This window comes from Gossypium arboreum, chromosome 7, assembly GCF_025698485.1.
Source record: "Gossypium arboreum isolate Shixiya-1 chromosome 7, ASM2569848v2, whole genome shotgun sequence".
Taxonomy (NCBI): domain Eukaryota; kingdom Viridiplantae; phylum Streptophyta; class Magnoliopsida; order Malvales; family Malvaceae; genus Gossypium; species Gossypium arboreum.
The window spans coordinates 91984582-91997623 of NC_069076.1; the positions used below are offsets into that span (position 1 = coordinate 91984582).

At 33.0% G+C, this 13042-nt stretch overlaps 1 protein-coding gene and 1 pseudogene across 1 annotated transcript; both read left to right on the top strand.

Annotated features, from left to right (window-relative positions):
* On the top strand, positions 1–5232 carry LOC108482828 (nucleobase-ascorbate transporter 1-like). The gene is made up of 13 exons (XM_017785918.2): positions 1–315; positions 1454–1551; positions 1738–1914; positions 2113–2213; positions 2301–2376; positions 2468–2715; positions 2792–2888; positions 2972–3058; positions 3301–3359; positions 3445–3536; positions 4077–4154; positions 4615–4775; positions 4866–5232. Exons 1-13 carry the CDS (start codon positions 240–242, stop codon positions 5076–5078), a joined length of 1563 nt encoding a protein of 520 aa, XP_017641407.2. The 5' UTR covers positions 1–239; the 3' UTR covers positions 5079–5232.
* Positions 5233–6678: 1446 nt separating this feature from the next.
* On the top strand, positions 6679–8276 carry LOC108489152 (polygalacturonase-like; annotated as a pseudogene).
* Positions 8277–13042: the final 4766 nt, after the last annotated feature.

Here is a 13042-nt window from a genome sequence, read left to right on the forward strand (position 1 = left end):
GAGAGCAAAGTACAAGTACCAAAAAAAAAAAAAAAAAAAGGTGTCGGAGGGCTTCACTGAGAGGCCATTGCTTCTTTTGCCTTTGTTCATTGTCATCTTATTCTCTTTTTGGTACTATTTTTATTATTATTTCATTAGAACCCACTTTTCTTTACGCCACTTTACTTTACCTCAGTTTCCTACCTTCTTCTTCTTCCTTTTACTTAATAGTTTTCTATCTATTCTAAAGCTTAGTAACAATGGCGGAAATAACCCATCCTCCTATGGACCAGCTTCAAGACCTTGAGTATTGCATAGACTCTAACCCTTCTTGGGGTATGTTCTTTCTTTATCTAGTGTTTGTTGTATATTTGAAATGTTTTAGACGAGAAGAAAAAATGGGGTTGTTGGTCTCGAACTTAAAAATGTTTCTTTTGTGTTTGTTTTTTTGTCTTTGTTGTTCTCATTGTGTTAAAGTTTTTATAAGCTGAAAACAAAATAGTTGTTGTGTTTATGTGAAAGTAATAGGTGACATTATGGCATAATTATGAACTTGAATCCATTAGATGGAAAATAAATGATGAAAAAAGATTAATTCTTTTTCTACCTAGGTTCCTTGATTTTAGTGTTCTTTTCTTGGGTTTTTCCCGGGTACCAAACAGAAAATTCCTTGAAACTTTCAATTGATTTTGGGAGATGACATTTTTGTAATTTCCCTTTTTTTTGGTTGCTTACAAAAATGGTCTCATTCATGCTTGAAGAATGCAAATACTGGGGGTATCATTTGCATTGTATGATACGATTATTTAAATCAACTTGAAAATGCATTCAACTAATGCAAATTTTTAGGGTCATGGTTTTAGTATGACTGCAATATTGATCCCAAGCACATAAAACTGGGCACTGGCATACTCTAATGATATAAATTACCTTATAATGACATACATTCACTCCGGTGATGATCGGTTTCGCCTTGGAAGAGATCATGCCATTGTGCATTTGCTTATAGCAGCTCATATTAGGATATAATATGATATGATATGATCTATAGATTTGTTAAATAGATGTAGGATCCAAATGCATGAATTATTTGGAGATTGGTGAGGGTGATGATGGTTTTGATTCAAAATATCGACATTTCTAGGAGGAAAAAGAAAAGGGTTAAGAGATTTGATCATTGCATTTCTTTTTTGAACACCAATGGTATCTTTTTCCCCATGTGAACCATCGGAAATATCGAATCCCCTTGCTTATAGTTTACTAAACTATATTGAACTGCCCGGCTTTAAGTAAACCTGTTTGATCATAGGTCGAGTTTTGGTGCTTCTCTAGGCTTGTATAACTTCTATGTGTATTCCATATAACCGAGAAATATAGAAGTACAATGCATTGCAGCTTAAAGAATTGAAGGATTATATCTTGCCACAGTTCAAATAAATCACATTTTGACAATGCCAAGTGCATTTTCTTGCAGCTGAGACCATCCTATTAGCATTTCAGAACTATATCCTAATGTTGGGTACAAGCGTAATGATCCCTACATTGCTTGTTCCAGCAATGGGTGGAACCGATGTAAGCTCGTTATACTCGACTTTGTTAGTTCATTTTCATCTTAATTCATGCTTGGTTTATATCATGACTCGTAGCTAGGCACTATCTAACTATGCCGGTAACCTTGAGCCAAGTTTATCGGTTCCCAAGCATTTCCTTCTTTAACACGTATTTTGTTTCTTTATCCATATTTTGGCTTGTAATCAGCGGGACAAAGCATTGGTAATACAAACGTTGCTCTTTGTAGCCGGCATTAACACGGTTCTCCAAGCACTTTTTGGAACAAGATTGCCAGCAGTTATTGGAGGTTCTTATGCTTATGTTATCCCAGTAGCCTATATAATAAACGACCCGTCATTGCAACGGATTAGTGACAGACATGATGTAAGTTGCTTGTTACACCTACTTATCAACATTGGTTCAAAAATATCGGCAACGGAAACATTGCATGTTGTTCCTATCAGTGCTAGCTTTTACATCCCACTACGAGTCTTGTCTTTCGATTCCCTTTTCAAAAACCGAACTTTCTCGTTTGCTAGGGGTAATTTGAAAGAGGTCTCTTCCCATGTGATTGGTTTGCAGAGATTTATACAAACGATGCGTGCAATTCAAGGAGCTCTTGTCATAGCCTCAAGCATACAAATTATACTGGGATACAGCCAAGTTTGGGGTCTCTTTTCACGGTACATCCATCATTAACATACAAAAAATGTGAAGTTGCTAGCTGACTGGCGCTGGATTATACTTTTCTTCATCATTTTCCCATGCAGGTTCTTCAGCCCCCTCGGTATGTCACCGGTGGTCGCATTGGTCGGCTTGGGATTGTTTCAAAGAGGGTTTCCTTTGGTAATAGAACAGTCATTTTTTTCCCTATTACTCAGAGAGTCCATTAAGTTTACTCTAAAGCACGGAACTTCTCTTAATAATATCGTTTCAGCTTGGAAATTGTGTTGAAATCGGGCTGCCGATGCTGTTATTGGTGATCGGAGTGTCACAGTATCTAAAACATGTGAGACCATTAAGAGATATCCCAATTTTCGAAAGGTTTCCCATATTAATCTGCGGTACAATCATATGGATCTATTCCCTTATACTGACTGCCGGTGGGGCTTATCGTAACAAGCCGATTGCTACTCAAATTAGTTGTCGTACCGACCGAGCAAATCTCATATCAACTGCTCCATGGTATATATCAGAACATAAACTTTGATTTTTATGTTCCATTTTCACTGGTTCGGACGTTAATGTTTTTATGCTTCAGGTTCAAGTTTCCTTACCCTCTTCAATGGGGTCCTCCTACATTTTCAGCTGGTCATTCCTTTGCTATGATGTCTGCAGTTTTAGTCTCTATGGTTGAGGTATACTTCCACTTAAAAAGTTCTAACCGTAAATAATTTCTGGGTTAATGAAATTGCTTTTAATGTTACTTACGATGCTATAGTCGACTGGAGCATACAAGGCGGCATCTCGATTGGCTATTGCGACTCCTCCTCCGGCTTACGTACTAAGTCGTGGCATTGGCTGGCAGGTAGGATGGTTTAACATAACTATCAATCAAACAAGCCCTTCCTGAGGGAAAACCGAGAACAGGTTACCCTTATATAACCGAAGAAAATCCTCCCTAGATTAAGCTCAAACATTATGAAACTCAAACTGAAGGCCTCGTTGGCCTTAGAATAAGGACCAATGCCTCATTGGCAATCCATTGAATGAATGTATATATACATATATATGTTTTCTAGGTGGTTGATTTTTGTAATAATTTTGCAGGGGATTGGGGTCATGCTTGATGGACTATTCGGAACGGTGACCGGTTCTACAGTTTCCGTGTAAGATATACTTTCAGACCAGCCATTGGTGCAAGCTGCCAGTGTTTTATTATTCTCCCCTGTTGATATCATAGTTATGTTTCAGGGAAAACGTTGGACTCCTAGGATTAACCCGAGTCGGAAGTCGCCGAGTTGTTCAGATATCTGCTGGCTTCATGATGTTTTTCTCTATATTTGGTATATGTCCAACATTAATATGCTCGATCTTCTTTTTTATTTTATTTTATATATTTGAACAATCATACCTATATTCATATCTGAATATATGTTGAAAACAAAAATAAAAATTCAGGTAATGTAAAGGGTTAAATTACTTTTTTGAGTCTGAACTTACAACTTTTTCCATATTGTTGAACCCTAAAACCTAAATTTGATAATTGTTCCTATTTTGAGGCCTGAATTTTTTTATCTAAATTAAACCTTGAATTTGGCAATTGTACTTAGGGGCTTGATTTTTTTTTTTGGTTCAAGTTAGTCCTTAAAAACCCTAGAGTTCAGGTCCCAATTGACAAGTTTAGACCCCAATATGGGAACAAGTATCAAGTTCAATAACTAACTTTAGACCAAAAAAAAAAAAAATTTAAGCCCCGGAGTGGGAACCATTACCTAAATGTGAGAACAATTTACTAAGCTGAGAACCTAACTTGGGGAAAAGAAAGTTACTAAATTTAGATCCAAATGGTGATTTAATCATAACATATATGATATTTTGTGCAGGAAAATTTGGAGCAGTGTTTGCATCCATACCTTTCCCCATCTTTGCAGCACTTTATTGTGTACTTTTCGGCCTTGTTGGTATGTATTAATTTTAACCATACCTACCCATTTTTATCCCAACCATAGATCTTTACTCAATTAATCCAAATTCGAGTCCGGTTTAAATTTTCTTTTTACCATAAAATGCCATATTAATTTAAGAACTTGATAATTTTTCTTAATTTAATTCTTAAATTTAAACTCCATTAAAGTATAATAAAATGACATTATCAAATTGTGTTATGTCAATCACCTAATTTTTTAAACTAATATTTTAATATATTTCTTGTATTTTTTAGATTTTAAAATTTTTGGTGATGGCATGGTAGTTTAAAAGTGTTACATCATCCGAATCCAAGTTCATGACAAAATTGGGTTCCCAATTTTGTCAAAGACAAACGTGGACCAAGTTGAAACAAAGTTATTTCATTTAGGACTAAATATTGATTTATCCCTTTTAGTAACCTTAAAGAAAATATTGCTGCTTTGTTGGTTGCAGGTTCCGTCGGATTATCGTTTCTACAATTCACAAACATGAATTGCATGAGAAACCTCATCATAACAGGATTATCACTTTTCTTAGGGATTTCCATCCCTCAATTCTTCAACCAATATTGGAACCCATCCCATCGTGGTCTCGCTCACACCAATGCCGCCTGGGTAAGTTTTTTTATTAAAAAAAAAAAAAACTCGAATCCCATATTCTTCAATGATAAAAGAGGGTAAAAAAATAGTGAATGATTTTTGCAGTTCAATGCATTCGTGAACACCGTGTTCTCATCGCCGGCGATGGTGGGACTGACAGTGGCGGTGATCTTAGACAACACGATAGAAGTGGAGAAATCGAAGAAAGATAGAGGGATGCCATGGTGGGTTAAGTTTAGAACATTTAGAGGAGATAATAGGAATGAAGAATTTTACACTTTGCCTTTTAATCTTAATAGGTTTTTTCCACCAACTTAAATTTCCCAAAATTAGGCATGGTAATTGCATATATTTTACCGGTTTTTCCTTCGATAAATATGGGTAGTACTAGAGGCAATTCGTGTAATTTTTCAAAATATTTTATGAATTATTTATTAATTTATATTATTTAAAATTTGATTTTTTTTATAAATATTTTTTGTATTAGTGGTAAGAGTAATTTAAATATGAAAATTTAAAGTTGTCAATGTTGCTATTAAAGTAAGGCCTTAACCTTTCGGCTGGCAGTGTGGTTGTTGACGATTATCTAGTCGACAATCAAGCCTCTCTTCCCCCTATTGACTTTTGTATTAGCTGGCATGGTACCGGCCTTTGGATGCCAATGAGTTGCGAATGGGCATCCTCTTTTCTGACATAATGATGCATTGCTTGGCTCCTCTGTTAAGGGTTCGATTTCCCATTTTGGGAGCTCTCGTGTATCTTTAGTCTGCCTATTTTTGCTCGAGCTTTTCGCATTTATTGAGTACTTGAGGTGTGTCCATTGTAACAGCAGTGAGGGCATGACAAAACTCTACATATCAAGGTCTAACCTTCTAAGCCCCAATGGCTAAACACCAACATAGGATAGAGTTTTCAATTTGATTCAAATAGAGTATGATTTTCTTTTGTAATTTATTTTTTATTTACATTTTATTTTGTACATTTATCCAAGATTTTGATCCTCACTTTCGTTGAATGGATATTATTCTAAAAAAGAAAAAAAAAAAACCTTACCATTGAATTGAAATAAAATAAAAGTGTTTTTGCATATTATGCTTATTCTTTGAAAAACGAAAAAGAAAGATACTTACTGACTACACTTGTAGACCATTGCTGATACATGAAATAATTATATGAAATTGCAATGAGACTTTGAATTCAAGTAATCTATCCAACAGAGTCGGTGTCCCTTGGCTTGTGATACCAATTCAGTCAAGGCAGGCTCTGTTTGTTTAATTGAAAATGGTTTAGTCAATGGAAAATAATTTAAAAGTCAACAAAAAATAAGCCAATTTTTCCTCTAAAATGACTTACCCTTTATGGGTGATTTTATTTTTATATAAAAATTAGCTTAAGTCAAGCTTAATATTATTATATTATCAATAAATTTTTATTTTTAAAAATATTTAAAATTAATAAAATAGTATAATTTTCAATATTATTAAAGATACATACTTAATTATCTATACCTAACCATATAATAAATTATTAATATAATATAGAAAATAAATTAATAACGGATAATTTAATTCATTGTTTTTTTTATAAAACAATACCTAGAACTTCTCATAACTCCTCTCCAACCCTTAATATAGGAAAGCATTAATGCCCTTCAGCATGCTCAAACCCACGGTCTCCTGCAAATGCAACAATGTCAATGCCAACCGAGCTAAGTCGACAATTTTATTCATTATTTTCATTTTTATATATAGAAACCTTAAATAATTATATTAAGTCACGTGACTCTTTTTCCTATATCAAGTTTGTTGGCCAATTAACAAGGAAATTCCCTTCCAAAAAGAAAAAAAAAAGGTGCTAATTATAGTAAGTAAAACTTTGTCATATTATTTACCCATGCTAATTAAAATAGAAAATGTTTAGTTGGTTGTAATTTGGCTTTACTCTCTCTATATAAGATGGGTTGAAACAAAACAAAAGACAGAAATCATTCTCTCTTTAAAATAAATAAAAAGAAAGTATGGCTATTCAATTTAATTTTGTTTCATCCATGTTAATACTATTACTTTTATCCATATCATCCGCTGCAGGTCAAGGAGGAGGAAGTGGTGGTGTTATGTGCAAAGGCAGACGAGAAAACAAATTTGAGTAAGGTAAGCAAAATATCATATAACTTTATAGTTAGCAAATAAAAGCATGCATAACTATTTTTCATATCTCTTATCTTTATATGTATCTTTTTTTTTTTCTTTTTTGGTTTTAGCCATTGTTGGATGCTTGGAAAGAAGCATGTGCCTCGACATCTCTGAAAAAAATTGTGATTCCTAAAAGGATATATTTTTTAAGTACAACTACATTAGATGGTCCTTGCAAGGCTCCTATTGAGCTTCAAGTTGAAGGTACTGTGAAGGCTCCGGTAGACCTTGGTGCTTTCAAGGAGCCTAAATGGATTGCCTTCAGCAGAATTGAAAATTTCAAATTGGCTGGCAGAGGAGTTTTCAACGGCCAGGGAACCACTGCTTATAAAAGGGAAGGTTGTGAAAAGCATGATTATTGTGATTCACTTCCTATTGTAGGTTCTTTTTTAATTGAGAAGTTATGACTTTTTTTTTTTATAAATAGAATTAAGTAATAATTATTTTTTGTTTCATTTTGAAATTAAACAGAACCTAAGGTTTGATTTTTTAACCAACGCAATGATACAAGGTATAACTACCAAAGACAACAAGCAGTTCCACGTTAATGTTCTAGGATGCAAAAACATTACTTTCGAACATTTCACCGTATCTGCACCGGGATAAAGCCCAAACACAGACGGGATTCACATCGAGAGATCAGATGGGGTCAATGTTCTTAACACGGAGATAAAAACTGGTGATGATTGTGTTTCAATTGGGGATGGTTCCAAAAATTTGGTTATCAATAGAGTAACTTGTGGACCAGGACATGGTATCAGTATTGGCAGTCTCGGATTGTTTAAAAATGAAGAACCTGTTGATGGAGTTATAGTAAAAAACTGCACCTTCATTAATACATCAAATGGTGTTAGAATCTAAAGTTGGCCAGATGCTGAACCTGGCACTTGTTCGAACATTCACTTTGAGGATATTACCATGACCAATGCAGTTCTCCTATTATAATTGATCAGAAATATTGCCCATGGAAAAAATGCAAAATAAATATATGTACATATTTATCAAAATCGTAAGAGAGCAAAAAGATTTAATCGGTCATTGAATCATTATTTTGTTGATGCAGGAAGAATCAAAAGTTAAACTAAGCAACATTAGTTTCAAAAACATTCACGGCACTTCTACGCTTCCAGAAGCTGTCAAGATTATTTGTAGCGCTACTTTGCCGTGTGAAAATGTGGAACTTGCCGACATTGAAATTACGCACAGTGGACCAACTGGACCTTCAGTATCACAATGTTCGAATGTGAAGCCTAAAATTAGCGGCAAACAAAATCCAGCTGCATGTTCCGCCCCTATCGTAGCAAAACCTACCCCGACCTCTTAATCAATAGCATAGGTATAAATTTTTTTGATGAGGTTGTAACTGCTATAATTATTTTTATTTTGCAAACAAATTTTGTTTTGTTTTACATTCCATGTTATTAAGAATATTTTTCTTAAACTTAATTATTTTTGAAAATACACTTCAACAAAAAAAACTTGCAATGTGATAACATTTTATGCTTATAGGCTTAGGATATAATTATTATTAAAATACTCTTGAACCGGATACTATTTAATTATTTTGTTTTTTTTATCTAAATTTGTTGTTTTTTTATTTATAAAATTGGCATAATAAAAATTTTAATCCTCAATATTTATACATTGTATCAATTTAGTTTTGATTCTAAAATAACCTTTAACCTTTACACATTGTATAATTTGATTTTTTTATAGTTTTGTTTTTTTTACGACTCTTTCACCTTAAAAGCTAAAAAATAAATTTATCAATTAAAATTTATCCAAAATATATTAAAATTAAAAATCTAAAATTTAATATAATAATTTTATCTTTTCTTATTGTTTTAAATTTAACCTTGTATGTTACAAACAAAAACAAAACTGTAAAAATACAAAATTGCACTATATAAATGTTAGAGAGTTGAATTTTTTAGAATCAAGATCAAATTGATACAGTGAATAAACGATGAGAGCTAAAATTACTATTATGTCAATATTAAAAGCTTTCAAAGTTATATAAAATCTTTGGCGATGGAATCCATCAAATTGGTTGAATAAAAAATCGATGGTTTAACCTGTTCAATCACTTGTTCAATTATTGACACTGAATGTAATCATCGCTTGAAAATTTATATAAAATTTTTAAATTTTAAACGATAATACCTTCAATTCAAAGACCAAAATAAATTTATTTGTCAAATTTAAGTGACAAAGTGGATTAAAAAAAAAATCTAACAGCCAAATTTTTAAATGATAACACGATTCTCCAAGCACTTTTTGGAACAAGGATGCCAGCAGTTATTGGAGGTTCTTATGCTTATGTTATCCCAATAGCTTATATAATAAACGACTCGTCATTGCAACGAATTCGTGACTCCTCCTCCGGCTTATGTACTAAGCTGTGGCATTGGTTGGCAAGTAGTACAGTTTAACATAACTATCAATCAAACAAGCACTTCTCGAGAAAAAACCGAGAACAAATTACCCAAAAACCATCGTATAACCGAAGAAAATCCTCCCTACATTAAACTCAAACATTATAAAACTCCAACTTAAGTCCTCATTGGTTTTACAATAAGGACCAATCCCTCATTGGCAATCCATCGAATGAATGCATTTATATATATATATATATATATATATATATATATATATGTTTCCTAGGTGGTTGATTTTTGTAATAATTTGGAAGGGATTGAGATAATGCTTGATGGACTGTTCGGAACGGTCACCAGTTCTACGATTTTCGTGTAAGATATGCTTTTAGACCAGCCATTGTTGCTAGCTGCTAGTGTTGTATTATTCTCCCATGTTGATATCATAGTTATGTTTCAGGGAAAATGTCAGACTCCTAGGATTAAACCGAGTTGGAAGTCGCCGAGTTGAACAGATAACATTTGGCTTCATGATGTTTTTCTTTATATTTGGTAAATGTCCAACATTGATATGCTCGATCTTTTATATATATATATATATTTGAACAATCATACTTATATTAATATTTGAATATATGTTGAAAAGAAATAAAAATTCAGGTAATATAAAGGTTAAATTACTTTTTGAGATGTGAACTTGACAAATTTTCTCATATTGTGGAACCCTAAACCTTAAATTTGACAATTGTTTTTATTTTGGGGCCTGAATTTTTTATCTAAATTAAACCTTGAATTTTGCAGTTGTTCTCACATTAGGGTTTGAATTTTTTTTTGTTCAAGTTGGTCTTTAAAAACCCTAGAGTTCAGGCCCTAATGTGGGAACAATTTCAAGGGCTAACTTGGAAAAAAAAAATTATAGCCCCAAAGTGAGAACAATTACCTAATTTAAGTCTCAATGCGAGAACAATTTTCTAGGCTCAGAACCTATCTTTGGCAAAAAATTCAGACTCCAATGTAAAAAAGTTATTAAATTAGATCCAAATAGTGATTTAATCTTAACATATATGATATTTTGTGCAGGAAAATTTAGAGCAGTGTTTGCATCCATACCTTTCCCCATCTTTGGGGCACTTTATTGTATACTTTTCGACCTTGTAGGTATGTATTAATTTTAACCATACCTACCCATTTTATCTCAATCTTACATTGTCACATCTTGGATACCAGGCCGATAGTATTGACATTAGCTTATAGATTAAAAATAGAGTAAATAGAAATCACGTTAGTAATTAGGACGAAATAGGAATAATAACGATAGTAGAGAACTTAAATAGGACGAAATAGGAATAATAACGATAGTAGAGAACTTAAATAAATAAATTAGGACTAATGGTTAGTGGGGGATTTATTAAAGCAAGGGTAGAATTAGGAGGGATCTATAGGACAAATAAACCAACTTTATAAATGAATTTGGCTATATAAGCCATCACTGCTCATTTGCTTCTCTTGCTTTAATTTCCTTTTTTTAAATTATTTTCTTTCTTTTTACGTTTTCTTCATTTCAAAAGCTGTTGCATGGTAGTTAATTTTCCTTCAAAATTTTATTGCGCATTACATTTTCTAAGCAACCAAGCACCATTTTCTTCTTTAAATTCTCAAGTAAAACACCAACTTTTTCTTCTTAAACTTTGGGTCGGTTATTGAGCGGACCACTCGAGAGTCACGAAGAATAGCAAGACCGAAAGTAAACAATTTATTTTCATATTAAATCTGCATTATATGCTTTTGACTAAAGTATCTACGGTTTAGTTAGGAAATATAAATAATCTTTGTTTTTTTTATGACCTGGCTTCATGAAAATGGTGGATTGAAGTTGGCAAAGCTAAGAAATGTTGTTTAAAATGATTTTGTTCTTGACGAAGATGATGAACAGTGACTGATTCTTAAAGGAAAGACTTAGGTGAGATTAACATTTAATTAACAGTCTAGATATACAAATATATGAGTTAGGAGGGTTGAAAGTTAGAAAATGGGGTAAGTATTAGAACAATAAAAATCTGCAAGAGATAACGTAAGTAGTGGGCCGTGGTTGAGTAGAGAATGAATTAAATTGTTTTAGAGAATGTGTCATATGTATTTGTTCATGCGAAGCTGAAAATACCAGAGAAGCATCGCCTAGTAGAGACAAAGGCAAGGAAAAGGTCACATAATCGACATTGTGGTAAACAAGGTGAGTACACTATATACTGCACTTGAAAACGAGGTCGAGCTCTGCTGAAAGCAAGTAAGACATGCGAGCCCTGTCTTCATGTTGTGAATTGAACATGTGCATGTGCGAACCTCTTTTATGTCTTGTGCAAACCTCATCCATGCGTTGTGCGAACTCTTAGCATGAATCTACGTGCGTGTGTTTTTACATGCTATGCAAACCTTGAGTAAAATGTATACATGGGTCCAGGGTTAGGTTAAATATATAATATATATAGGCGTCTAAAGTTTGTTATATAGTATAATTTGTGTGTACTGTTATATATTATAGATAAGTTTGTGGCTTTTAATTTATGTTTTATACATACATGATGTAAAAGGGAATTGTTATATACAATGAATGCATGCGCAAAGGTTATTATAAATAATATATGTACATATCTTTGCATTAAAAGGGTTTTGTATTATATGTATGCATGCGTGGGTTTTAATATAAAAAATATATATACATACCTTTGCATTAAAAAGCTTTGTTCTATCTATTATGTATAAATGTATATATATGCGGTGTGCGAACCCTAAGTCTCATTTGCTATTGTTTTATCTTAATGTTCTGTATATGCGAGCTTAATGCTTAGCAAGCTATTCAATGACGTGTTGTGGTACTGTAAGCTCTATTAAAAATTGTGAGCTTAAAATGACAGTGATCTGTAAATTAGTATTATTGCGTTATGTTGCTATTGTGAACTTTTTGAACCATTGGATATAATTAGCATGCAATAGAATTGTGAGTGCTCACCTATGTAATGTGATAGGAAATTGTGGCCCAATGATTCGATGGAGAAATAAGGGAATGTCGAGCAATGCTCTATTCATCGTGGATCGTAAGGGTGTGTTTTTCGGAGAGTGTGAGCATTCGTGCTACACTTATATGGCGATTTGAGTGACTCTATGAGTCTTAGGGTGTGTTTTAGAAGATCCGTTTATCCAATGCGTATATTATTTAATTATGTTTCATTTTCACGAATTGTCAATATATCACTAAACTAAACGAGGTTGATTATATGTGAATTAATGACATGCAAACCACACACATGTAGAACTGTTTATGTGCGAATTGTTATATTTGATCTGTCTGTAAGTGAGTTGTTTAGTATGTGAATTATTGATGTGCTTTCTTGTGTTGTGTACATGTTTATTCACTGAGCATTCCCAAACTCATTTCTTTACTTTCTTCTCCCTTCACGATAAGTAGTGCGCAGGATGAGGAGGGCAGCAGTTTGGTGATCCATCACACAAACTTTCTTTCTATAGTATGTGTGCCGAGCTTATAAAACCCGAAGAAGGCAATATGAGACATTTCCAGGCTAGAGACTTGGAATGAGAGTTAGATACTTTTAGACAATTTAAAAATAAGTTTTTTAGAGGGTTGTAATTGGATTTTTTGGTCATTTTAACTTTTTAGATTTTTTAATCTCTTTGTTTACTTGTTTGGTTGAATTTTCTG

Bases quoted from the DNA above. Each gene is read 5' to 3' on its own strand.
- LOC108482828 (XM_017785918.2), top strand. From the start codon at position 240: ATGGCGGAAATAACCCATCCTCCTATGGACCAGCTTCAAGACCTTGAG. The intron at 2,889-2,971 runs GTATACTTCCAC...ACGATGCTATAG, and splicing joins TTTTAGTCTCTATGGTTGAG to TCGACTGGAGCATACAAGGC. The intron at 4,776-4,865 runs GTAAGTTTTTTT...TGATTTTTGCAG, and splicing joins CTCACACCAATGCCGCCTGG to TTCAATGCATTCGTGAACAC.